Below are 27,091 nucleotides of genomic sequence, written 5' to 3' on the forward strand. Positions count from 1 at the left end.
TACCCTCAGCAACCATCTATCTGCCTCCCATAAATCTGAATGACATTAACATTTAAAAAAGCCAACTCCTGCCTGTGTGTGTCGATGGGCCTTTCAAGAGAGACAGGCTTCCATTTTATTTATCCACGCGGCAGGCAGCAGAGACCGGCGTCGCCGCAGACAGGCATAAATCTGCGCAGGTTAGAGCCGGTGAACCGGCGTGGCCGGCAGGTTAAGTGAATATCACCCTCCGCCTCCTGAAAGAGCTCGCACTTCTATTTCCTACTCCCATTAAATATGTGTTTCATTTTTGCCTTATTTGGAGGGAAAGCCATTTTACCCTCTTTTATAGAAGGTCATAAAATATATAGTGTTTTTTTGAACACTCTGCATAACATTTACATTTTCTATTGTATAAATGTGATCAGCCCGACATGGGGCTGAATAAAACATTCATGGCAAAAGCCATTTCCTCTGTGACATTTGGTCCCGTATCTATCATCAGTTTTCTATATGCAGCCAGGAGAACAAACGCTGGTCAAATGTTTAAATGTGGCCTCTCCACATAAAATTTAAACCCTGCTTTCACATTAACACCCGCCGGCTAGTAGATGGAAATGCTTTTTTTTTTTTTTTTTTGTGCAGATAAGAGAAAAGTCAAATGGAAATGACTTGCAGGGCTGTTGTGGCAGTGGGGAACGTGCTGATGGGCCTGGGAAATTGAAGCATGTCAGTAAAATTAGAAAAAGCCAGCCTTCCCTCAACCGGCAGACATGTAAATGTGGTAGAGCCCCTCAGACGAGTCCATTATGGATCGTCCCACGCAGCCTTTTCTCATCAAAAATCCCATCAGTATATTAAAAGGTATAGCCTTGGCACTGACAAATTAATTCTTTAATTTTTTTCTGAGTGATTTGAATTGCTGTTGAACCCCGTGATGGGCAGCAATTCAATATTATAATTTACCTTCCTTCAGCAGAAAAATATTCTTTCACTTTATTAAGTCAAGTTGAATTTAACTGAAAATTCTCTTTGACCATTGTGTGTGTGTGTGTGTGTGTGGGGGGGGGGGGGGGGGGGGTACAGTATTGAGAGAAAAAAGTAGGGCAGAAACTTGGCAAAGGTTGCAACACACATACGAAACAGCAGTCGTATTTAAATAAAGGTTTTACAGGATTAAAAGATTACAGCAGAGTGGAGGGAAATGGAAAGAAGAACACCTGATGAGATGAAGAGTCCAATATCACACTAATACCATGATAACGAGGCAAAGAAAAAAGTGGCAGCGTTTAAATCTTTATCTCTTGTTTGAAGTTTGTGTGTTTGCAGTTTGACTCCTGGAGAAGTTAATTTCTGCATTGAATTGACTGGAAATGAATACAGACGGGTTAATTTCAGTGACTGTTCCTGTGAAATAATGCTTTTGATTTACAACGGAGATGGTTTTATTTAATGTCACTAGTAATGGTTACAAAGACACTTTGATCCAAAGTAATATTCAAAACTATCCAGTCAGATTCTCTTCCTTTAATACTTTTATTTCATCACTCCTTCTGATCAACATCAGTTTCTGATGTATATTGGATCCTTCCTAAAAATACCGAGTGATCTGAGAACATTACATACTGTAGTAGAAGGAGGAATAACCTTTATCACTTCCTGCTGAGGAAGGAGTATTTTTCAGAAATTAATTGAGAATTTTTATTTTTGATTTTCCTCTGATGTCCCTTAGACCCTGACACTGACCTGGATGCAGCTGTGGTAGTGAACGGCTGTCTGGCCTCCCAGCAGCAGCACCAGCCTTTCTGGAATTCATATGTTCTCCATGGGAACACCAGCGTCCTCACACATGACAAAAACTTGCATTTAGGGACAAATGATGACTCTGAATTGTCCATAGATGTGGATGTGAGTGTGTGTGTCTGTCTCTCAGTTTTGTGCTTTGATGGACTGGTGATCTGTCCAGCGTCAACCTCGCTTCATCCACAGTCAGCTTGTCATGCCCATTTATGTTACTGGCCTCAACACTTTATTCAAATCAGGAAAATATTCCCAGATCAAGTCCGAGTTTGCATATTCTCATTGTGTAGGTGCATGCGTGTCTGCGTGCGTGCATGCGTGTGTGCTTATGCACATTGTCCACTGCCACTGAGTGTGGTTACATGATGTTTTTCATTCGGAATTGGTTTATTCTGAATATTGTCATTCAGAATTATATTTATGAACTTTGTGTTTACATAGGAAAAATGAAGGATTGGATCCTCTCTGACGCCGGGGTCTGCAAAGCGTTTTGATTGGACGGGGCGGCCGTGACGTACTGACGTCTCCCGGAAGTAAACAGCATTTTTCTCATCTTTCTCTCTAGATTAGCTTTGACGCTACAGCTTTGAAATCGTCCATGTTGTTAAGCGCCTGTCGATCCGCTCGTTTCATCATATCAAATTCTTTTAAAGCTGCCGTTAAATAAATCGTCTCGTGCGTTATCACGAGCATGCGCACAACGACCAGAATGAAGTTGCGATTTAGCATATATTTCTGCTTCCAAAGGAGAATAAACCTGTGAGTCTATTCCGATGTAAAATTGATTCTGAATAACATTTTCAGTCATTTACATGGTAATTTTAGAGCAGAATTATTCTTTGTTCGGATGGATTGTCAGGTCTTCTTCCTACTTGCTTTTTTACTTTTCTTCCATCAGCTTAATGGTTGCATCCATTCCTACATATACTTACAGTTACATACAATTATTGAATTGAAGTTTTATTAAGATTAGTGGAGGCAAAACACAGGGAAGAGGATGGCATGATGTTGAAAATACACATTTTTTTGCCAAAATTTGCAGTTGTTCAGGTTTTGTGAAAAATTATGTAGTTACTGTAAACTCAGAATTACTTTTTTACAAACACAGGCTTTTCATCCCATCTTACTGTAGAAAAAAGGAAAACATGTTGTGTTATTTTTGCTTTTGTTTCACTGGTTCAGTTCACCTGAGGCCGTTGATGACATGCCCACTAAACTAAAAAAAACTTTGATGGCCCTGTTCTAAAGGATTTAATGAAATGCTACATTTACTTTTGAAGGACACGATTTTTCACTGGTCTTGTAGGAAAAGTGAGAGTGACTCAGAAGATCAAGCGTCAGGAAAACACGTCGCCTCTTAAATATGGTCCGGAAATAACGCTCTTCCTGACTCAACTTGTAAGAAATTGTGATGTGAACACTGTAGGAAACCTGCATCGCTTTAACAACAGCGGCAACAAGAACGACCCAACAAGCAAAGCAAATGCATCACTCATGTGAATATGTGTACATTTCAAAGTTGCACTCATTCATTTGGCTCTTACGTGATGCGCATGTGGTGCAGTGTTGTGATTGCGTTGTAAATGTGACGCGTCATTAACTTTGATGGAACTAATGGGACAAAACCTTTTTTTTTTTTTCAGGGGTGGACAATAACTTACAGCTGGCAAGCTCACAGCATTTGAAATGTGATTGAAAGCTATAAAGTGTTTCAGTGGAGTCTCCATTCACATTGAACTGTCAGCCAAAGCTACACTCAAACTCAACAGCGTGGGCCATTAGGCTCTTTGCCTGAGAAAAACTGAAAGGACCACGCCTGAAGAAGGAAGCTGGAGTGTTGGAGGAAATGTGAAAGCTGCAGCACGAACACTGGACAAGACAGACAATAACACATGTGCTCATTGACTGGGTGGACATCACATCTGCCGTATATGAGTAAAACTGCAAATTCTCTGTGCTACAAGATACGATGATTGTTGTAAATCTGACATCGAATCAGCGTTTATACTATTTGGAAGGAGCTTTGATTCAAATCCATAGATGGCACCAGACTGAAGATACTTTTAGACAGTGATCAGCTGCCTCGATTGTTGTCATATCTGCAGCAGCGGTCAGCGGAGCGAAGGCAGCTGCTGCTCTCCTGAAGCTGCATGTCTGCTGCATTGCTGACTGTAACGAAAGCTGTTACATAAATAAACCGAAGTCGAGGATAACGTTTGACCCGATGATGGTGCTCAATGAAATGTCAGGGGATCACTAAAGTTCACAAAGGCCATTAATATCTGGATCAAACTGTGCCATAATCTATCAGACAGTTGTCCAAACATTTCAGTCTGACCCACAAAAGGACATGATTGGTTTTCAAAGGATGGCAGCATGAATTTATGAGCCAAAACGTCTGCGCCAATTAATCCAAGACCTGTTGAGGAATTTCCTTGAAAACAAAAAGCCCAACCTTCCTCTGAGGTCAAGGGACCACTAAAGCCACAAGACTCAGTCCCTTAGGGTCCATGAAAGTCTACATGAAGAGTCTCAGTGATGCATCCAGTGTGGACAGACCCCGTGAAACCAGTCATGAAGTTCTGGTTAGTGTGGAGGTTAGCTCTTTGTTGGATACGTCATCAAAGCTCCAACAGGGTTTTGGATTGTTGAAGAAAAATGTTTTTATTCAGAAAGAAAAGTGTCACAGTGATACTGCCTTGGAGAATTTCGATGAAAAACATTCGTTAGCATTAGGATCCATGCAGTCTGAACAAGTTGAGAGCAAAGCAGACGACCTGATCTTAGTCACAAGCAACCAAGACAATCTTTAGGGTGACATACAGTGTGCAAGTCTGATTTGAGACTCAATAGATCTGCATCCACGCATTAGAAAAAGTGTGGACGGACCCATTATGGTTACTTAAAAGAAAAGGAACCTGCATTCTATTGTTTTTAAGTATTAGTTTTAAGATTTCTCTAAATAGTTTTGGGTTGTTGTTTTTTCTGTTAGACTTTCCTCTTTAAAAATAGAGTAGAGTAGCAGCATGAAGATGTTTCATATCCAACAGTCTTTTTGTGTGTGTTTCTGTCTTCATATAATACAGGGGTGTCCAAACATGTTTCTGAATACAGCAGTAACAGTTGTAAAGTTAGCAGTGGGCCATAAAAACGTTAATGCTGAGCTGCAGGTGGCCAGCAGGCCACAGCTTCAACAGCTCTCTGATAAATAGAAAGGATCACAAAAATGAACTCTGATTCACTTTGGCTCCAAACCATCAGAAAACAGCTCAGAATGCAAGTCTGAGGGCACTGAAATGGATTTTAGGAATAATTTGAGCAGTATTCTATATATTGGTTACATAAGTCAACACCACATTGTTCTTTCTACTGTGCATTACGTAAATATGCTGGTCCGATGGCATCTGAGCAAATAATGTTTCTGTACTCACTCACTCAATTAGTAAAAGTAGCAAACTTCACACTGAGGTCCTCTCCTGTTTTATACTGTTAAATCCTAGCTGGCTGCTACTGAATCATTCTGGTTAATGATCCTGGATCCTCTTGTTGACTGCCGTTGAGTCTAATAGAAGAGGTTGAGGACTTGCCAGAAACAGTGCAGGCTCAGTTCACGACAGTCAGTCACTAAGTTTAAATATTGTAATAAACAAAGAGTTAAACAGTGGTTTTCATTACATGGCTGATTTATTTTATGCGCATGCAATAACAGTTATTATTATCACTGGTGTTAATATATGACTGTTCAAATGTCTGATGGTAATTAGATTGTTGAGAAAGTAAAGATGAAGATAAAAGCAGGAGTGTGTCAACAGTTTAAACTCTGAAATAGATTGAAAAGCACACCAAGAATACATATCGCCAATTTCACCTATATAATGCTATTTCACAGATTCAGAAGTTCACAAATTTGTCACATTCACCCATTCACACACACACACACACACACACACACACACACACACACACACACACACACACACACACACACACACACACACACACACACACACACACACACACACACACACTCAGTCTTGTATTTCTATCCTTGTGGGGACCGTCCATTGACTCCCATTCATGTCTAGCCCCTAACCCTGACCCTTACCCTAACCCTAACCCACACCACAACAAAGCCTAACCCTAAAGAAATGTTTTTGCACTTTTACTTTTTTCAGTAACAACAACATGGTCAAGAAAACACTGTTTCTCCTACTTAGGACCGGAAAAAGGTCCCCACAAGGCACGTCGTTTCACGTTTTGCTATCCTTGTGGGGACATTTGGCCCCAACAAGGATAGAAATACGAGAACACACACACACACACACACACACACACACACACACATAGCTAAGATATTACAAAACCAGCAATCTGTCCTCAGGTGACTCGGAGAACTGGATCTCTTCAGTGACCCGTGCCATAAAGCAATCCACGTTTACCGGCACAATTAAACACGAATGATAACAATGAAAGTGAACCATTGAGTTTACAGCATTGAACTTTCCTCAGTGTTTCAAGTGAGACAGGTTGAGTTATACTTTAAATACAGGTTGTCTGATCTTAAAATGTTTTTTTAAGCAAAACATAACAAAAAAAACAAGACTTTTGAATTCTATAATAAAACTGAGTTTGGGTAAGTTCTCTGACTTGGAAAAAAATACCAAGTCTCGCCTTACTTTCATTCATAATTTAGTAAGCTGATAATCGTTAGTTAAACCTACAGACTATCTGTGCTGTTTTTAAGCCCAGTCAGCCAAGTTGTGAGATTTTTCTTCCCAGTTTGGAAACTGTGTTGCTCGGTTTCAGGTTGTGTGATGGACTCCCACAGGTACTCATTAGTATTGTTTACTTGTGAACCCAAAGGGGCCATGCTGTCTTCTAATCATGGATTTTACAACACCTTCTACACTCTGGTCCCATTTTCCCACACATCTGTGATCCTGTGAAGAAAAATTTCAGGTCAACATTTGCAGCAAACACAGTTTCTGTATGAGAAACACGCCGGTTTGTAGAAGCCCTAATAAAATCCAAGAGTGTGACATCCAGGTCCCCCAATTATCCCATGTCTAATTTACCTGTGAAAGATAAGAGGAGTGTATAAATTAGGAATTTCCTGTTTCTGTCTATCATCGCCGTGATGATCAATTACTTTCAGCATGCACACCTTACAAACAAGTTCAAGGTACAGCAACCAAAATATTGAGTGCTGCATGCGATTTCATGGGATGGAATCAATAACCTTGTTATTATGCCATGCCATGAGGCCTGACAGCATGAAATAAACCCACCAGAGCCGAGCAGCTTCCAGAGCCAACAGAGGACACACACACACACACACATGCACGGTCGATTCGGGGGTTCAGGAGTCTATAGATGTTTCTGTTCTCAACATCTCCAGGTCCAGGCTGCCAGGTTGTGAAATATCCCCAAGGCTGACATTCATCCTCCTGTTTGGAAGTCATCCGCAATAATAAATCTGAATAAGTCATGGTGGCTATTTGCAGTTATGTGCCAAGTCAGCTGTTGTCAGTGTTATTCACTTTCCCCAAAGATATAGTAAGTGGTCAAACAGCCCTTTGGAGAAATCTTCATGATGAGTGGCTCATACTAAAAAGACAGAGCCACATAATGATGAAGGATAAACACCAGAGTAACCTTTCCTTACTTCAGAATTACTTAATATTTTAACACAGAGAGCTTAAAACTGGTCTACATTAGAGATGGAAATGCGTATTAATAATAAATATCTTAATTACAGCTTAGAAATGTTTCATAGTGTTTTAAAAATTAACAATGCAATATTTAAATTTTGTGTAATATGTTTGGCTTACAAACCAACATGCTTGTTGGGTATCTCCCAATCATCACAAATCTATTTATTGCCAAAAAATAATAATGTGATAAGTCTAAATTTCTTGAAATTGTCATTAGAGTGGGGATGGACCGACACAGCTCAGATAACAGACGACCTCAGTATAAGACCTCACTATGTGAGGCTGTGCACTGTGTGTCTGATGTGGTGCTGTGCAGCACAGGAGCTCCTCAGGGTACGGTGCTCTCTACCTTCCTTTTCACTCCACACCTCGGACTTCACACATAACGCCACAAACTGCCACATACAGAAGTACTCCAAAGACACAGCCATCGTTGGATGTGTATCTGAGGGGAACGAACTGGAATGCAGGGAGGTCATCAAAAAATTTTGTCAGCTGTTGTGAGATCAAACAGCTTCAGCTGAATGCCAGCAAGATGAAGAGAATGATGATGAGGAAAACATCACACTTCACTTCAGTGAACATACAGGATCGAGACAGAGAAAACTATAGATTCCTTGGAGTCCACCCCAATAACAAAGTGGATTGGCCCGATAACACCCACACCCTGTATAAGAAGTCAAAGTAGCGTATATGCTGTGGCCAGCACCAACAGGGACAGGAAGAGACTCAACAAACTAATCAAGAGGACGAGCTGTGTCCTGAACTGTCTACTGCACCCCATAGAGGAGGTGGGTGACAATGTTGAGAACAATGTTAAAATGCTGGGGTTAAGAGTTGATATTGCAGGCAGAATGTTTGGAAAAGGTTGAAAAGTTAAAACTGATACATTGCCCAGAAATATTTGCATTACAGTGAACACTTTCTTTTAAAATTGTGAAAAAAAAGAGTTTAAAGTCAAGATGTAAACAAAAAAATCAAATATTTATAATATTGTCAAGATAGGGGAATGTTGTGGAAATAAAAAAGTACCTTTCCAAGCTGGGCTCCAGGAAGCCACCTTTCTGAGGGGTTGCTAGTAGTCATAGAGGAGAATGAGGCTTTACCACTTTCGAGGTTATCTTCTTTTCTTTACATGTTAATGAAAACCAGAATAACACACTTCCAAGAATAGAGACAATCTTAGGAAATTACTCAATGATTTCTGACCATATTCTAACCATAAACTTGGGCGAGCTCCTTTGAAGTCCTTTTTATAGCCTTATGACACATTTACATAAACACTGTCTTAATATTGGTTATAGAAGCTTCTCATCTGCTTCAGTCACTTGTACATATACCTCTGCAATAGTGTTAAATGTGTATACAAAGTTGTCATATCCTTGTGAATAGAAATACATTCAATATACTCAAGCGGAATAACAGCTGGACAAATCCATACTGTTTGCTGCCTTGCAATGCTGTGATAAACAAGATGTTAAAACCTGTCATTTATGAGGAAGTTGCAATAAGAACAACCATTTCAGAGGTTATTTGGAGCTTCAGCAAACAAAAAGGGAAATGAAGTTAACAGTGAATACAATGTTTGAGAATATAAATTCAAAATATACATTCCTATGATTTGTGATGATAAAGTTGAAAAGTAATTCTTAACACTTCATCTTTTGGAATCATATCATCGTTCAGGTGCTGCATGAAAAAAATATATTTTTTAACTTTTTAACTTAATGTTATGCTCTGAAGAAAGGGGTAATGCCCTCTTTTAAAATATCTGAATGTCTTTAAAAATATCTGATATTTCAAAAACAATGTCAAAAATATATATATTTAAATAAATAGCCTCCATACGGAAGTTGGCAGTGTCATTTGTATTTCAAGACAATCTCCAGAAATTCCCACATGCGCTCATAAATTTTCCTCGCAAGTCGCAGCTGTGTGCATCACAATGGGAGGTGTCATTTCCGAAAGCCAGTGAATGCAGCACGCCAGGAGCGCGGGACTCCTCCTCCCTCCCTCCCTCCCTGCTGCCCGCCCGCCCGCGCCTCACCGCGCGTGTGCCCGCCGCTGAGGGGGCGCGCACGGGAGGTGGCGGGGGGTTGTGCTCGCTCCTGCTCTCTCTGCTCTCTGACCCCAGTGGCAGCTCCGACTCACTGCACTCCGGCTCCCCCTCCGTCACACCGAGCCCGCTCCCTCTCTCTCTCTTTCTCTCTCTCCCCCCGTTCTCTCGCTCACTCCCTCTCCCCGTTGTCTGTCAGTGCCTCTCGCCCTCCTCTCCGGCTCTCTACCCCCTCGCTCTCTCGCCTTGTCTGGTTTCTTTCCACAGGAGCCAGCCGAGGTCCCGCCGGGTCGAAGGTTCTTGCCCTGCCCGCCCAGACTGCCGCAACCTCCCGGACGAACGTAGGAACCTTCCCCGCTCTCAGGCTGCTTGCTGCCGCATGGACCCGCGTCCCTCCTCCGCTGCTGCTGCTACCGCCGCCGCGTAGAGGGCGACCCCGACCCGACACTCTTTTCTCCGGCCAGCTTTTTTTTTTCTCCCTTTTTTTAAACGCACAAAAAGCCCCACACGACGAAGGTAGAGCAACCTTTCCGCTTTGCTTTGAGGAGGGAGGGAGGGGAGCGAGAGAGAGGGGAGCCGGGGAGGAAAATTCCTGACACAAAGCCGACGGGTAAAAGGTGGCTTGTCATTTACGAGGAAGAGCAAGAGGTTAGCGCGGCGGTGCCGTGACACTGACCACCTCTGGGTGCCCCCCCACCCCCTTCTTTTTTTACCCCCATTACTGACGGAGCAGAGTTCAGCTTTGCACGGACCTTTTTCTTTTTGTGCGCCGCTGCGAGCGGGCACTGTTAAGAGCGAGCGGCGCGGAGCACATGCCGTGTTTATGCACGGCATCAGAAAGGGTCAATTTATTCGCCTCTTCACCTCCTCCTCCTCCTCCTCCTACCGTGTGCTTACCGGGAGTGATTTCACTCGTGAAGTTAGCTATATGCTGCGTGCAGGACGCTCTGTACGTCCCACGACTGCAACTGACAATGTGTGTGTGAGCACCGACGTTTGCAGGGAAAGCGGCTCCTTGCAGATCTACAGTCTGCACAGTAATAATAAAATAAAATCTATTGCCATGGCAGGTTTTAGCAGGCTAAGCTAGAGAGCTAGTTGCTGCTTGTGCTGCTGCTACTGTAGCCATAAGGTAGACAGACAGTTTCAGCAGACACACACACACGCACACACACACACACACACACACACTCACACAGACTGGCTGCACACGGCGAGGAGACTGGAAAGCATGCTTGCACACAAAGCCGTCTTCGGCTCTGTTTTTGGCCCACATTTAAACAGAAAAATCTCAGTTTTCTTGTAGTTACTTGGCAGCATTGACTGTGCAGGTTTGAGATTGCTGAGGTGAAGTGTGTGCAGGACGTCTGACCCATCTGAAGAGAAACGGGGACTGATCTGCAAGCTCTCGTGCATGAGCGAAGATCAACTGTAGTTGTCTTTTTTTTTTTTAACTTTGGAGCTGCAAAGATTTGGCTGTGCACTATTGCTGTCTTTATCTAAAGCTGTGTATTTTTATTTTTAGATTTAGTTTGCACGCCTTTTTTTCGGGATGGCATAAATCTTTTTGACTTAATTCATTGCTCACATCATAGGACATAGAGTGCAGCTGACCCAGAAAACATAAATCATTGCTTTTGTGAAAATGGGACAGTTTTTCCTTTAAATTGGAGGACTGTTTGCTTTTAGGATATTCACAGTAGCCTGTTTTTTAATTCACCACCACCACGTCTCAGGATGTAAGCACCAAATGAACTCCAAATCTGTTGAGTTTTTTCAAAAATAAATAAATAAATAAAATAAAAGGATGACAGACTTGTTAAATTGAGGGCAATTTTTTCAGCTTCTTTTTCCCTTTCTCTGTGCTCAGTGGCTGCATCAGGAGATCTGCTGGTATAAAACGACTGACAAGCCCACAGTGGCCACTTCACTCTCAGTTAGGGAGGTCAGACGGAGGGAGGCTCAGGGCGCAAGGAGAGGCACCGCCAAGCCCGGTGAGTGAGCTACCAGGATTAAAAAACATAAATTTTTAAACATAATTTATATATTGTACTTTTTTCACTGTTCCTGGTTGTACAGCCATTAAAACAGGAGAGCAGATTAATTGCTACTGATTAATTTGAGAATTTTTACCAGCAGGCCTGAAGATTTTTTACCAGCAGATTTTTGTTTTAATTGTAATGTTTTTGGGAGGGATAATTGTCAGAAGGTTTCTTCTTCATGCATGCATTGTGAGGAATTTTTCTTCAAGCTTTGCTGCAGCTCATCTCCGGCAGAGGTTATTCTGCCTGCAGCCTTTCTTTCGTGGATTTTTTAGAATTTCCACATGGCTGATGCCTTCGAGGTCCTGCCTGCAGTCATTTCTACATTTGAATGTATTTGTTTATTCCTGATTTGCATCAGAGCTGGATATGAGCAGAAATATGAAAAGTTTCCTCTGGATTTTAGATTGACATCTGAACAGACTGTTGTGTTCAAACTTCTAATAAGTTTTTTTTTTTTTTTTTTTTTAGAAAAGTTTTACCTTAATGCCATCTTGTTCTTGAAGGGAGAATAAAGCTGCTAATTATGTCTTTTTCCCAGCATCATTAGTTTGATTATGAATTTCTGAAAAGAAAATAGATTTTTTGTTGTTGATTATTTTCTCTGTGAAAGGATTGCACTCTTTCAAAACGTTTAATACATCTCTAATTACAGACTGCATTCACTCACTGTGTGCTTTGCCTGCATCTGTTTACTTTACCAGACTCACGATGATGTTCTGAACTCTTTTAAGATAGTTTACAGCTACTCAGGAAGCTTTTTAATTTGACAATTGGCTTGTTGCAGTCGCTGATGTGTGTGTGTGTGTGTGTGTGTCCTGTTGGTGCAAACTGCAGTGTGTTGTGGAATCGGTCGGCCGGGTCGCTGCTCCTGCTCCTTCTCCCGCTGCCCCTGCTGCTGTGGGAGACTTTTCCTGGGCTTTCCGAGCGGCTCCGAAGGATGACCGCCGCACGGCTCGCTGCTGAATCCCGGTGAACGAACGGCGTCTCATGTCCAAACGGCGGAAGGATGGCTCATGGCAAAGTGACCATCACGGTGGACGAGTACAGTTCCAACCCTACACAGGCCTTCACACACTACAACATCAACCAGAGCCGCTTCCAACCTCCACATGTCCACATGTAAGTACACACACTCTTTCATGCATTCACTCGTCACACACTGGAAATTTAGAAATGATCCTTTTGAAATATTCTGCTTATTTTAAAGTCTGCATAATGTTTTTAAAGCTGCTCTTTCAAGTTGTAACCTTGAAAAAAAATCACAGATTTAATACTTGAATATCAGTTCTATGTCACTATTTGTATTTTAGCGTTTTCCGGCAGGCTTTGCATGAATTTTTAAACAAATCATCCAGATTGTGGGGAAAAAAGCAACGGATAGGAAGTCATGCTGAGGTGCAACAGGAAGCCAATCAGCTCCCGGTTTGATGAGACGTCTCTGTTTATTCTTTGATTTAATTGGCTCATGCTCAAGACACTGTACGGTGGCCAGGAAGGACAAACTCTGAGAACAAAAAGAATATAAAGTGAACTGTGTCACATTTCAAGAATTGAAGTTTTCTCCGCTTTAAAAAGTTGTTTTTAATCAGAGTGTGGCAGGTGGATTGTGTTGCTGGAAAGAGTCAGATTATGCAGAAATGCAACACCAGCACAAACATAATCAGGCTAAAAATGCAAAGCTTTTCACAGGTCAAGCAGATTTGAGCGAAAGCTTCTCTGACTTTGGGTGTTTTTACTCCCCTGTGGAGCATCGCGGCCGACTGGCCGCTGTTTGCCGCGGCTGCGCTGTGAGACTGTTATCGTTTGTGCCATGTTGTCATTGCGGTGCAGGAACGCTTTGTCGGCATTAGGGCGCTCTCTTTATTTATTTATCAGACCAGTTACTTAGTGTTGCTCTTGTCTGATGTGGTTATGCTCTGGCTCTCATTAGTGGGTCAGGGCGCTGTGACCCGTCAGCCCTCGTGAAAGTGTGCGCGCGCACGCACACACACACACACTCGCTCATCAGAGCTCAGTGTGTTTCATCTGTGGACGACTATTCTTACAGAGCTGCAGTTTGCACAGCATATATTTGATTTTGTGTGTGTGATTAACTTTATATGTTCAGTAACATTGATAGTTTTGAAGTATTGTATACATACAGTCAGCCAGGAAGTCCCAGGTTTTTATATGAAAGGTACAACATAGAAGTTTAAAGGGAAAAAAATAAGAGGCTAGATTATTGAGATATGAAGCATGTTGGTGCTAATTTTCAGGTTTTGTAAAGTCAAACAATAAACAGACGCGATCCCTTGAGAAGAAGCTCCCATGCTTGTGCTGGGGTAATTGTACATTAAACAGGTGCCGTTGTAATTGTTACTTTCAGAAGCTGTGGGAACAAGATAATTTCAAGTCAGCAATTTCCTGGGGAAAAATGTTTGTTTTGTAACATCCCCAGTGAAACTCAAAACTTACTTCTCCAGCTTAAAATTAATACAGGTCAGTGTAAGGAATTCTAACTGTCTTTTAAATTAATAGTTTGAAATGTAATATCAGTCGTCTCTATAGCTCTGGAAGTCTGTCCAACAGCAGAACTTTAAATCAATTAGAATAAATAGATTATCTCTCAATTAGGACATTTTGACTGTCAGATGCTTTTCAAGCACATTTAGAGAAAACTGATATGCAGAAAGGTTACAAAGGGACAGAAAACACACAAATAACAGAACAGATGGAACAGTAAAAAAAAAAAGCATATCATGTGATTGATGTTAATATGAAGTGCCCTACGGTTTCTCATCAATTTCTTGATTGTCGTGCTCCGTCTGCTGTTGGCTTGATGTATTTTTTATAATTGTCTATATGTATTATGTCTTGAGAACTGGTGATTAGAACTGGAGGCACAGGATACATTTGACTGGAAATAGTGGTGCATGTACAAAAGTAGAAGAGAATGCATGAAAAACAAATATCAAATCAACCAGAGACCAAGATGCAACAATGTCAATGAAGCTTCTCATTTTCATACAAAATGTGAGGTTTGAGTAATCTTTCAAACTGCCTGTTTGCTGGAGTTAAGGAAAGGAAAAACCGATAAAGAGGAGTGTCTGCTTGTGTGGAAAGGTGGCAGATGACCAGCGTTTTCGCCCAGATCTTTAATGGAAGTTGACTCAACTTTAAGAGGTTCAGATAATCCTGAAGTACACATCATAAAAAAGATGAAATAACAGGAGAGTAATGCTTTGATCATTGTGAGGGCCACAAAAACTGAAGCTTGAGCTAAATTTTAGCAGAATACCACACGTGTGTAAAATTAAAATTTAAGTTGTTGTTAACCCCAAAAACTGTACTGAGGCACTTGTACGGGACTGTTATTATTTAGTTTGATTTCCTCGAGACAAAACAGCAAAACCTGATGCAGAAAGTTGTGAGAAGAAGTTAGTGTTTTGGTGACCTGTGATGGGAAGCAGCGCAGTTCGCTTCTTTACAGAATGTTTGCAAACCAGCCATTAACTGAAGTAGAGTAAAATTATTTCATGTCTTAAGTGTTCATGTCGATACTGGATCTGTACTTTCATCTTCAAAAAAACAAACGGTGGTGACCTCTTGTTTGTCCTCAGACCAATAAAGTGTCCACGTTCTCTTTTTTTTTTTTTCTTTTTTTTTACGACCGAAGCGTCCAATCAGACGCAGCCAAAGGTCAGCTTAAGGATTATTTACCTGCATGTGAAGAGGAGCGATAATCCTCCGAGACAGACACAAAGATAAGCCTTTTCTCACAACATACACCTAAAAACGTGTACAAGCCGATGTAGCAGAGGTGTCCAGACGATGGCCTGGGGGTCTGCTGGGGCCAATGCTTCATTGGTTCATTACATTCTGAAATTGCAATGAGATTCAGATCAAATATGAAATTTCCATTTCTGAGTTTTAACATTTTCAATAAAACGGTAAACAGTTTTTGCTGGTGTCAAAAAAAAAAAAAAAATAAAATGCAGTGACCAGAATTCACTCATTCTCATGTGTGCCTCTGCACTCGCTGTATTTTCTGTATGTGGCTCTTGGGGGAGATTAACACCTCTGAGCTATAGCATGTGATTAGTGACCATTTTGCAATGTTTGGATGCTTTTTACGGCGTATAATCAGAAATGATTGGATGAACTTTTATTTCAAATTTCAAAAAGATTAGAATGATAATTTTTCATGGCTTTAATGCAGGAAAACAAACTTTCAGTCAACACTGGTGCACGGAGAGTGATTTTTTTAAGTGCCCTGCTCCAGATGCAAAGTCCAGTCAATATAAAAAAAATGGCAAAGATATGAAAAAAGCAAAAAACTTTATTGCTGATTTGTGATTTTTTTTTTTTTCATTGAAATTCTGTGAAAATCAATTTCTTTCTTTTGTCTGTATCATCAAAACGTTGTAACTCACGTTGTACATAAAAGTTTGGTTTTCCTGCGCTTCAGTGCATGTAAAGTATAATCTCAGACGGTCAAAAAAAAATGACTGAAGGTTGGAGACGGGGCGCTGTAAGTGGCCCACAGGCTGGCGCTCGCCCATGTCTGAATCAGGGGCAGGCAGATATCCGGACAGCGGAGCACGGCGGTCTCTGCAGGACTGCAGAGCCGAGAAGGCGACCAGCTGCATCGCTTCAGTTCGAGGAGCGACGGCATCTGGCAAACAAGTTGTTTTTTTATTTTGTTTACTTGAATCCCTTCAGCTTCCCTCTCTGCTTGTCTGGTAATCATGTTCGCATAAGCAGGATTATTATGGGGGAGATGGAAATCACATAAACGGCGAGATGTGAGTCGTACCTTCCTCCCGGAGCTGAGGGTGTTGTTGTGATTGTGGCATCGTGTTGTTTTGGGATTCCTGGGCCGTGTGCGCACGGAGCTGCCGGCACAGCGAGCCGGAATAAAGAGGAGAGAAATGAACGACGTCACACATCGGTTTGCGTTACGTCAGCCGGTTTTAATGGTTGACAGAGACGGTGATAAATCAGGCCGAAGGCATCAATATGAATCAAGGTTAACACATGCCAGGCAGCTCAGCATTCACCAGAACGGACCTCAGTTTGAGGTCTGAAGAGGCTCCGGCGCGTTGCAAATCAAATAATACAACAAGCACAAACAATATCTTCTGTCTTTGAAGAGCCGCTCATTCAAGGCTACACATGCTGTTGAAATACCACTGTTTTATTTTGGGATTCATTATTATTTTATGCCTGTTTGATTGGTATTGGCAGGTTTTGTTTTTGTTTCCCCTGGAAGTCCTCGGTGCGGTTCATCGCAGCCTTTTTATTTGCAGCCTAGAAGCGGCTGACCACGAGCAGAGTTCGCTCTGCGGAACCTCAAATAAAAACCCCAGCAGAGGAACAAGCGAAGTGGGGGAAAAAAAAACAACACATCTGTTTGATTATTTTCAGCGGTCAATCCTGAAATCATTTGTCTCTATTAGTAGATCATCAGATGGTTTAGATTTGTTGTGGACGGTGTCTGCCTTCAGTTTGTAGCTGAAAGAAAGTTCATCTTCCTCAATACAATGCCAGTTTTTGCAAATAAGATATCGCAAAATCCAACAATTGATGACCTTGCCAAATGCTAAAGCAGATGTTAATATTTCAATAAACAGAGGTGAAAATGCTGAACCGAACCCCAGCAGAAGCACCAAAGACAATCACAGACATCGGCACTATTCAGCAAGCGACCTCCCTGCTAGTATAGCAGCATTGGCATCAAAGCCATACCGTGAGCGTGCGTTTGTGAAGACATGCATGTTAAGTCTGCAGAGACCTCTGTCCGAGCAGAAACAGTGTTGTCGACAGGATGTCACATTGCACTTACTTTTTTTAAAAAAAAGAAATTGAATGTCTTCTAAATGGACTTTGCAGAAAGTTCATCAGCTAAAGAGTCGTGTTCAGGAGTCGCAGAGCAGCAGCAGCAGTTAGTTCGTGGTCGGTGAAGCCGCCGTGGAGGGAGAGGGGATGTGTCGACGCCGTGGGGCCTCTCAGCAGATATGTGTTTGGATAAATACATTAGGCTGTTTCCTGGCTTCCACAGAGCCTGCAGTGTTTTACCCTGTCATTCTTAAACTCAGACTGGGAACCCTGGGATCACGCGTGCACACACACTCGTACACACACTCGTACGAGCCCATCCCCCCCCGCCGCTACGTTGACGTGCTTATAGAATACGAGCTCTGTTCTAGCAAAGTAAAGGCCTGTTTAGATTTGAGAGATAATGATCCGTCGTGCTCGGAGTTCCTCTCGCACTGCATCTGTGGTATTCGGACGTGAATAAAGTTGTTACTTCTTTAAAAGCGACCGGGAGGAGGAAGGAGAGGGAGAGCTGCAGTGAAGGGGGGGGGGGGGGGGGGGGTGGTGTTGCCTGCCTTTTGAAATATAATCCCAGTTCTGATGTTTTTTCCCCCCTCTAGACAGAATATTTAGATTTCTCAGATGGAGTATAGCGGCAGCTTTTGTGTGGCGTGGAAGGTATTGCTCTCAGTCACATATGAGAGTGTGCATGTAGAGAACACACACACACACACACACACACACACACACACACACACAGGGGCAGTTGCTAATGCCTTGGAACGTGACCCTAAAGTCAAAGTGGTCTTTTCTCGGAGCATGGGACGTCTCCATCTCCGTCTGTAAGAGTGAGCCGCAGACTCGGTCCAGCCATGTTTGTGTCTGGTTTATTTTTTCTGTGCCGTGTCTGTCTGTATCTGTGTGTGTGTATGTGTGTGTGTATTTTTTTTCTGCCTCTGAGCCTCCTCGCTGCCGCTTCGTCATCGTCATCTTCTTCTTCTTGTGAAATGAAACACTCAGCAACTTGAAACATATGCTTCCAGTTGGGACGCTAATGGCCTCCAATCCAATTTCAGCTGGATCTGTACAAGACTGCCATAAGACACACACACACACACACACACACACACACACACACACACACACACACACACACACACACACACACACACACACACACACAAAAGTTGCAATTCAAAGGATATTTTATAAGTAAGGAACTTTAATTTTCGGATTAAAGGAGATGTTTAAATGTGTGAATCATGTTACTGAAGCTCAGCGAAAGGTCACCAGCAGATCCTGTGTCCAGTGTTTTGATATGTACTGTTGAAGAGAATTGGTTTTAGCATCGAGTTAATTTCTTCAGGCTTTGGGGTAAAAATGGGGCCTCTCAGTGGAATTGAAGCGTTTCCAGCTCTGCAAATTATTATCTGGAATGATTAAAACACAGCTGAGCAATATGTTAACTGAGTATAATTTGTCCATTTCAGTCAATATTCTCAATGTACTTATGTTTTTTTTTTTTCTTTGTTAGTTTTTTTTGCTGTTGTCAGGTTTACAGTCAGAGGAAATCAGACCTTTAATGATTTGGTAACTGAATTTTGAATTGAACAAAAGGAAACACAGCATGATGCTTGAGTATTTTTATGACTTTAATATAGAGAAATGCAAAATATAGGGGAAAAAAACCCAAACAAAAAACAACTATCGTACAAAGCAAAGGTGAAATGCTTTAAGTGACTTTTGCATTGAGAGCTGGGTAATGATTTCCTGTTTAGAACAGGTTCACTTGTTTCCCTCAGATTAGAGTATGGCTCACACTTTATGCACTGTCTTTTCTATTTGAAAAACTTAAAATTCATCTAAACAAATCGAGATTACAGACTGATTCTTTGAAAATTCCAAAATTGAATTATGAGTTCATGAACTATGAACGTCTTCACGTTGTTGGGTTAGTGAGCGTAATGGGTCAAAGTCCCTCTGCTCCAGTGAGATAGATGGGTGGGTGATTTCATCTGTCTGTTTAATGTAAATATACAGGCTTCTGAGTATGGAGAAAAAAAGAGCAGAACACATCATGATTCTTCAGTGAATTGTGCTTAGCTGACTTTGTCAAAAACTGGTTAAAAAAATTTGTAGAAAAGAGATGCATAGGTTGGGGAATTGCTTTGTATATTTAGTATGAAGTTTTAAGTATTTTAGTAGTATTCTACATAGTTACAACAGTGAAAATGCTCTTTACTTTTCAACACAGTTAAACTATTTTACTTTTTACCTTTCATTCTTTGTAGCCTGTGTCTCATAGAGGTGGAATTAAAATGTAGTCGTGCTGAAAATAATTATTTTAATTATTGAATTACCTGCAGATTTTGTTTTTTGTCAGTTTTAATTATTTCTCCTACAGTGTCGGATGGATGGATGGATGGATGGATAAGGGAATTTCTTTGTGTGTGTGTGTGTGTGTGTATACATATATATGTGTGTGTGTGTGTGTGTGTGTGTGTGTGTATATATATTTATATATATATTTATTTATTTATATGGATTTGGGGTTAAAAAATAAGAACCAGGATACACCATGTTTGGTGATTTTTGCTTAAACTGAACTGAATTATAAACAAAGTTACGCTGCTTTAATTTCTTTGAGATGTGCTTTCTCGTAGCAAACAAAGGCCGGTAATGTGAATAAATTCTAATAGTACTGGAAATAATAATCATCTAAACACTGAATCAACCGATGGATTGCTTTTAGTTTTAATTGATTCTTTGAAGATGTGAATGTTTTTATAAAAAGTGCCATTCAGCGCTGATCACAACCCATTAAGACGTCTTCATCTTGTTCTTTTTGTCTTGCTAGCAGGTTTAAATCAGTGATATTCTATTGATCTAAAACATGAACTATTAAAACAGCGCTAAAATATTTCTTGTAAGTGTTGAGTTTGCATCCTGGTTGAGGTCATTTTTGGAACTGGCTGCAGAGGGAAGACGAATGTGATCAGGAACTCTGAGTAAGACGGAATTAATCAAACGCACCCGATTGGATTGTGCAGCGATGGATGTTGTTTGTGGTTGATCTCGATCGCAGATGTGTTGGCATTTCTCACTCAGTGGTTTAACTGCGTTACGCCATTAACGCCTTTAGAGTGTTAATTTATTTAATTCCTGCTGGTGCCGGTCGGTGCAGAAAGCAGAGTTTCCCGTCGCGCCCGGGGTCGGCGATCAGAGCCACGATCATGTCTGCAGAGGCGTAATCTGATTTAACACGATTTATCCGCACAGGACACATATCACACTAATCACTGTTGATCTCGCATCATGTCCATGAACTCTGCCACGCTGTTTTCTTGTCGGTTGTTGTGTTTATCGTGTCGTTTACCTGCAAGGTTTTAGCTAACAGAAGCATGCTGGGAGATTTAATTATGGCACGATAGAGGTGCAGGAGAAACAGCAGCAGGGTCTTCAAAGCTGTTGTCCTTTCCTCCCTCAGCTTTTTTTTTTTTTTTTTTTTCAATCTAAATGCTATCTAAAGTGGGTCTGTGCTGTCTCAGGAGCTGCCAGAGCAAACGGCACACAGTCGTGAGTATCGACACCGGTGTCTCCCTCCTCCGTCCGTTTTCGTTTCACAGGCCGCCTGCCTGAGCCATCAGCTTTGTTTTCCTGTATTTCAGGTTTTAAATGGGTGTCTCCAGTTCCAGGTTTTGTCAACAGGGCATTGAACAGCAGTAAATTGTTCCCCCGTAAAAACCTCCAGCTTCGCTGCGGCGATAAGCTGACAGTGAGATTTAAATTGGATGTTTCCCTTCGAGCTGGGAAAGTTTCAATATCGCCGCAAACACAATACTTCAGTTTGCGTGCCAACGCCAAACAACTAACAGACGATAATCCTGCGCGCAGCTGTGGACTCAGACATCAGCCAGCACGCTGGATTGCAGCAGGAATAATGTGGGAAAGCAGTCACACGAGGAATCCCCCCCCCTACACACACACACACACACACACACACACACACACACACACACAAGGAACATATAGGTTGTCTTCATTTATTAGCATTCAGATGTGATTATAAGTCTGAGAGCGACAGCGCCTCTCGTATTGTGGCAGGTGTTTGCTTTCAAAGATAACAAGGTTTTTGATAAGCAGAGGTCACAGTGGCGATGTAACACACCGAGAGACGTGTGTGTGTGTGTGTGTCTGTGTCTGTGTATGTGTGTGTGTGTGTGTGTGTGTGCACTGTTTATCCATAACAAATGTTTTCGCAATCCCAGACAATTAGGAGTAAAAGATTAATCAGAAACAACTTCTAGTTTAACGATAATCCAAATATCTTCAACCTATGTGCAGATACCATATTTTAAACTGTGTATGGATAAAATGCTCAAGTAGAAATACTGCGGTTGCGATAGACCTAAAACCAGATAAATGGATATTCAAATGATCCAAATCTGAGCAACTCCTCTGTTGCAGCATTTAATTAATCTTGTGTTGAGATTCCAGCTCTGGAGTTAAAAGAAAAAGGAAAACTAGCTATAAAATGGATGTAAGACACATTTCAGTTCAGGGGCTGCATTAAGCCCAATTTCATCGGCACTCCAGTAAAATAGTGCCATAATAATCTTTAAATTGAAAATATTTTCTAGTATATGTGGCCCACAAAAATGCCATATTGTGTGTTTTGGCACAAAAAAAAATTACTGTTGAAAATAACTATAAGCATCAAACCAATTTTAATGATTCCTTCTAGTGCACAATAGTGTAATGTCAACAAATACTTCTTTGTTGTTACACTTTGCATGTTACTAACTCACCTTGACAGCCAGGCTTGGAGATTAATTGGAGTTTGATTGGCAATAAGGTAACGAGCGCTCATGGCAGCATCACTGAAATTTGTTTATTCCTTGAGTAAGTCCAAATGTTATCCGGCTGTCAGTGCAAATACACCTTATTTGTCGATATTCTGATAATCAGTGTGTTGACTCTGATGCTGATGAGTCCAGAGTTCACCAGTTGTACAACAACAATGGTTCCAGATTTTACTGTGCAGAATAAATGTACACTTTACATTCGGAATTTCAAATTTGATATGAAGGCTCAGCTGCAAACATTTCCAGCCTTGAAAAATGATGCTTTGAATTTGACATGTAGCTTCAGGGGCCCGTGTTGGGATTCACCGATCCTAAAACTATCATTCCGCTCGACAACTGAGCTCGTCGGGGTTTATTTTAAAGCCGAGAAATAGAAATTCTCTCAGCTCACGCCACACACTTGCCCACATGCAAATAAATAAATAAAAAAAAATCCACATTTAACAAACTCCTTCTCCTCCAGATGCCTTGTTAATTATTCCCGCCCTCTGAATAATTGAGCAGCTCGTAAGTATGAATCATTTAATGACGCCGCCATGACACAAGCTGGTGAGAAGAACGCGGCCTTCACACATTCATTTGCGACTCCGTCCTGGTTTTTATTAATGAACTCCTTAAGGATTTTTTTCCTCTCTCTCTCTCTCTCTCTCTCTCTCTCTCTCTCTCTCTCTCTCTCTCTCTCTCTCTCTCTCTTCTTGAACCATATTTCCTTTTCCTGGCGTCCTGGAAAAGAGCTGTACATGCGGTGGAGGAAATTGTTTTTGAAACGTGTTTCTCCACAGCGAGATTGAGCGAGCCGGTGAAATTCAACCTCCTCCTCTGGCCGCACCGTAAATGAGCTTGTGTATTAAAAAGAGTGAAGATGCTTAGCGAGTGGAGTCCTGTGACAGGAGAAGCCTTTGGAGGTGCAGCCATGATAATTGAACAGGACATTTCCATCACTGCGGTGGCGATAGTCGCTTCGGTTTCCAACATTCAATGGACTGTGTCTGTTTACTCTGCTGTTCTTGTATCATGTTGTTTGGTAAACAAGCTCTTTAGCAGTGGGAACAGCAATTAGTTGAGATAAATATGTGGATATTTTAATGCTTCCTCTGTGGTTTTAATCTTTTGTAGGACCCTCAATAATAAACTTTTAACTCAACTGTTTTCTCTCTTGGGTGTTATTAAAGCTCACTTTGTTTTTTAGCTTCCTGGAATCTTAACCTCAATATTGATGAAAAACAGGAAATAGCATTTATTATACATGATGAAAATATGATGGAAAGTGCAAATCTGAGTGATAATGATGATGTGTCTTATAATTGTCATTGAGTTATTATGGTAATTTTAAAGAAACGGGGGCAAAAACGATATACAGTGTTAATTTGGATCAAAAAGCCATTCGAGGCGACTATTTACAGATGTGTCAGAGAATTTGAATGTTATTGAAAATATTCTTTTGTGAGTGATTTTCACACTATTAAGATATAAACTACAATGTTGCACATATCAAAAATAAAGACAATTACGATCTTGCATTAACAAATTGGGAAAAACTCCAGATCTTCTGATATATTCCAATAATTTGAGATGCTGTTTTTTTCTGTGTGATCTTAAATTTTGAGTATATTGTTTTATAAACCTTGTGTTTGGCAACCCTGTTTATGTCCTTTCTGAATTGTACCACAACTGTGAACCACTTGCATTTGTGGGATGAGCAGCATGTGGGCTGCCCTATCTTCCCTCTCAGTATCCACATGTTTTTGCAGTGGAGAAATGAAGGACCAAACCCAAATCTCCTCCGTTTATTGTGACTGCAGCTCGATGTGAAACTTATCCTGGTTGAATTGTGCGTTTGCCAAACATGTTTTCGTTTTTTTATTTGAGTGTTTCTTGGAGTGGTTACGGCCACAGTGTCTGGTTTTCACTGTTAGACGTTGTACAGTAATTGTTACAATACTACAGTACTGTCATTTCATTAGTTTGTCGTCTGGTTTTGAACCTAAACGTCTCCAGATGACGAACGACGGACTAAAGTATCTTCTCGGTTTCTTTCCGTAACCTTTATCTGGTGGAGTTTTACTTTCTGCGAGGCTTTCTCGCAGCTTCCATGAGTTTGTTTGAGTTAAGTTTGTGGTGGGTCAGTTCTATTGGAAACAGGAGCATCTAGTTTCTACCAAAGAGCTTGAAAATGAACTTGAATGAAAGCGGTTTGTTCCCACTGTGATGTCTGTGAAAACATTTCTGAAAGATTCAGTGAGAAGTGCATCTTTGAAAAAGTTTTTCTTGACCAATTTGCAGAAATTTTAAATCTTGTTGAATTAAATCAGAAAATACCTGATTCCAAGTATCGTCCCAGTCCCCATAGGAAGTTTCGCCTTGCAGAGTCAGGCAGTGCAGACCTCGGAGGCCAACAGTCCTGCATGTTTTCAGTGTCTTCCTGCTCCACCGTACCTCCGTTTTATTCCTCAGTTTATTGCGTGTGCTGCCATGAAGCTCAGCAGAGATTCTGATATCGAACCCCTCTTTACAGTCTGGAGTGTTGAATCTCGCCAAAAACCACACAGAGCTGTGCTCCTCCAGAGCTACGAAAGCCCACCTCTCACCTCTCTTGGATGGATTTATAAAATATATTTAATAACAGCACTTTGATCCAGTCTATAGTGACGGTGGTGTAGTGGTTTGCACTGTTGCGCTTGAACGTCTTCTGTGTAGTGTTTAACATTAGTGGCAACTTATACTAGCTAGGCAAATGCCTCTCTGGTTGACTTGGTGGTTTTCGGTCTTTTTCCTGCCTTGATTTTTCGTGCTTCTGTTCGTCTGAGGTTTGTTTCCACCAGGTTTGATGCAGTGTTGAATTAATGACAATGTCATTTTGAAATTGCGGGATTGGCCCTGGCTTTTGTGACACTTCCATCAAAATGTTTGCATTTCCCGAGGAGCAGAGCACCGATCCGCCTCTGGGATGTATCTGATATCCTCTGCGGCGGCTGTGGTGGAAACGCGAGCGATGTCCAGAATGGCTGACGAGCACTCCGCATGATTCATCTCTGACAGCCAATTATACCGCACATTTGCAACAACTTCTGGTAGCATCGCTAAGCAGGCATCAATCGTTCATCCCTCCAGTTGCCGTCATATAATCGGATCACCAATCGACGCCAACCTCTCAGACGTCTTTGGTCCGTGCCGCTTTCATGCTTGAATCAAACCCACATCAGCTCTGGAATCGACCTCTTTCTCAGCCTGTCTCAGATATCAATGCTTTGACAAGTGATGTGAAGTTGCGCCGCAGTTTATTTCAAACTACCGAACTCTGTCGGGTCAAGTGTGAGCACATCGTTCTCACTTATCTGTGAACTTCGCTAATATAACCGCCTGGTGTTAATTTAGTTTAAAGCATTTACCAATGTCAGGTGGTTTGAGAACTGCATCGTTGTGTCAGCTGCAGAGTACGCCTACCTCCTCTATTCAATCAGTGGCCATGAAGGCCCGATCTGCCCAATCATTCACCATTACATGGTTTTGATTTGACATTTTTCTTGTGTGAATAACAAAAATAGGAACAAGACCTACATCTGAATGAGTTGCAACTTCTCTGGGACATCATCTGCTTGGAGCAGAAATCTGAGTATAAACCGGCTCGAGATCAAAGCTTCCCATCAATAGCGTAGCCTCATGTTTGCGGCCCCTCGTCTCGCCGTGCCTTGTTCATCTCGTCTTTTTCTCCCCCCTCTCAAACTTTGGGTGAAGTAGCAGTCATGCCTCAGCTCTCCTCAGAACAAAGAAGCAGAGCCGTCTTGTTACCTTTTGTTTCTGTTGGCCTGCTGCTGCTTGCAGGCAGCAGCGCCGGGTCTTTTGTAACAGGAGAACCCTTGATTAAGTTCCCTCTCCACCCCTGACCTGCTGCTGGGGCCTGGCGGGACGGCGGTGCTGCTGGTGGAGGAGATGGAGATGGAGGTGGTGGTGGGGGTTAAGTGACAGTTGACATAGGACAGGTCTGCCTTTTTTTTTTGTTTAATTCGAGTTCTTTTGATGTCTTTGAGATTCCGGCCCCTCGAGCCCCCCGGCTTGGCATCGGGGGCATAATCTCCCAATGATGTCAGTCAGAGTGGAGTTAAAGCCGTCGGCGTCTGCAACTTCTCAACGTGACGACTCCTCGGCCCGTAAGGCTCACGGCGCGCTTGTTTCATTTCATTAGATGACTCATTTCTTCACTTTTTTGAACTAAATATGCAACCTGTGCAGTGTTGTTTATTAAAGGATTATCATGTATTGGTGAGTTAATTTTTTTATTCTCACCAGTGGAGACTGTAATTTTTAGATACATTATTAGAAACGTTTCCTTTTGTCAATGATCTTTTAATGCTATGGCAGTCTCAGTCTTTATTAAATAATAGCTAGTGATATATTAAATTAAAGATTTTTCCTTTTGAATTAATAAAGACTATTCTAATAAATGCCAATTAAGGACAGAAAATCTGACTGCGCTGAAAACCTTTCTGTAGTATTAGTCTTTTTTTCCATATCAAAGTAATATTTACATTCATCACAAATTCTCCCATGTGAAGCCATGTCCTCAAAGGTTTGCTGCCATTCGGCTCTGAACGACTCCTCAGCTTAACATCAGAATGACGCTTGATTCCGTGTGTCTGCGTATTTCAGGTAATAACCCTTCAGGGTGGATTGGCGTGTTTCATGGTTGATTGACATTACGAGGAGCCAGTCGTGTGTTTGGAGTTTTCTGCTGTTTAACATTGGTGATTCGAGCCGGTTTCAGGGTTGCAGAATGAAAGTGATAATAAATTTGCCTCCACTCGGTCTGTATTCTGCTGATAACTCGGCGCAGTGTGA

At 41.6% G+C, this 27,091-nt stretch overlaps 1 protein-coding gene across 2 annotated transcripts in view; it reads left to right on the forward strand.

Moving 5' to 3' along the window:
• Positions 1-9,599: 9,599 nt before the first annotated feature.
• The window catches only part of mpped2a (metallophosphoesterase domain containing 2a), a 79,654-nt gene continuing 62,162 nt past the window's right edge, over positions 9,600-27,091 (forward strand). The window contains exons 1-3 of one of the 2 annotated variants that reach the window (XM_030095753.1): positions 9,600-10,065; positions 11,420-11,543; positions 12,429-12,713. In XM_030095753.1, the coding sequence (XP_029951613.1) occupies positions 12,601-12,713 (113 nt within the window). In that variant the 5' untranslated portion in view covers positions 9,600-10,065; positions 11,420-11,543; positions 12,429-12,600. The remainder of the gene's footprint in view (positions 10,066-11,419; positions 11,544-12,428; positions 12,714-27,091) is intronic. The other variant, XM_030095760.1, reaches the window with a different exon arrangement.

Source organism: Salarias fasciatus, chromosome 1, assembly GCF_902148845.1.
Source record: "Salarias fasciatus chromosome 1, fSalaFa1.1, whole genome shotgun sequence".
NCBI lineage: Eukaryota > Metazoa > Chordata > Actinopteri > Blenniiformes > Blenniidae > Salarias > Salarias fasciatus.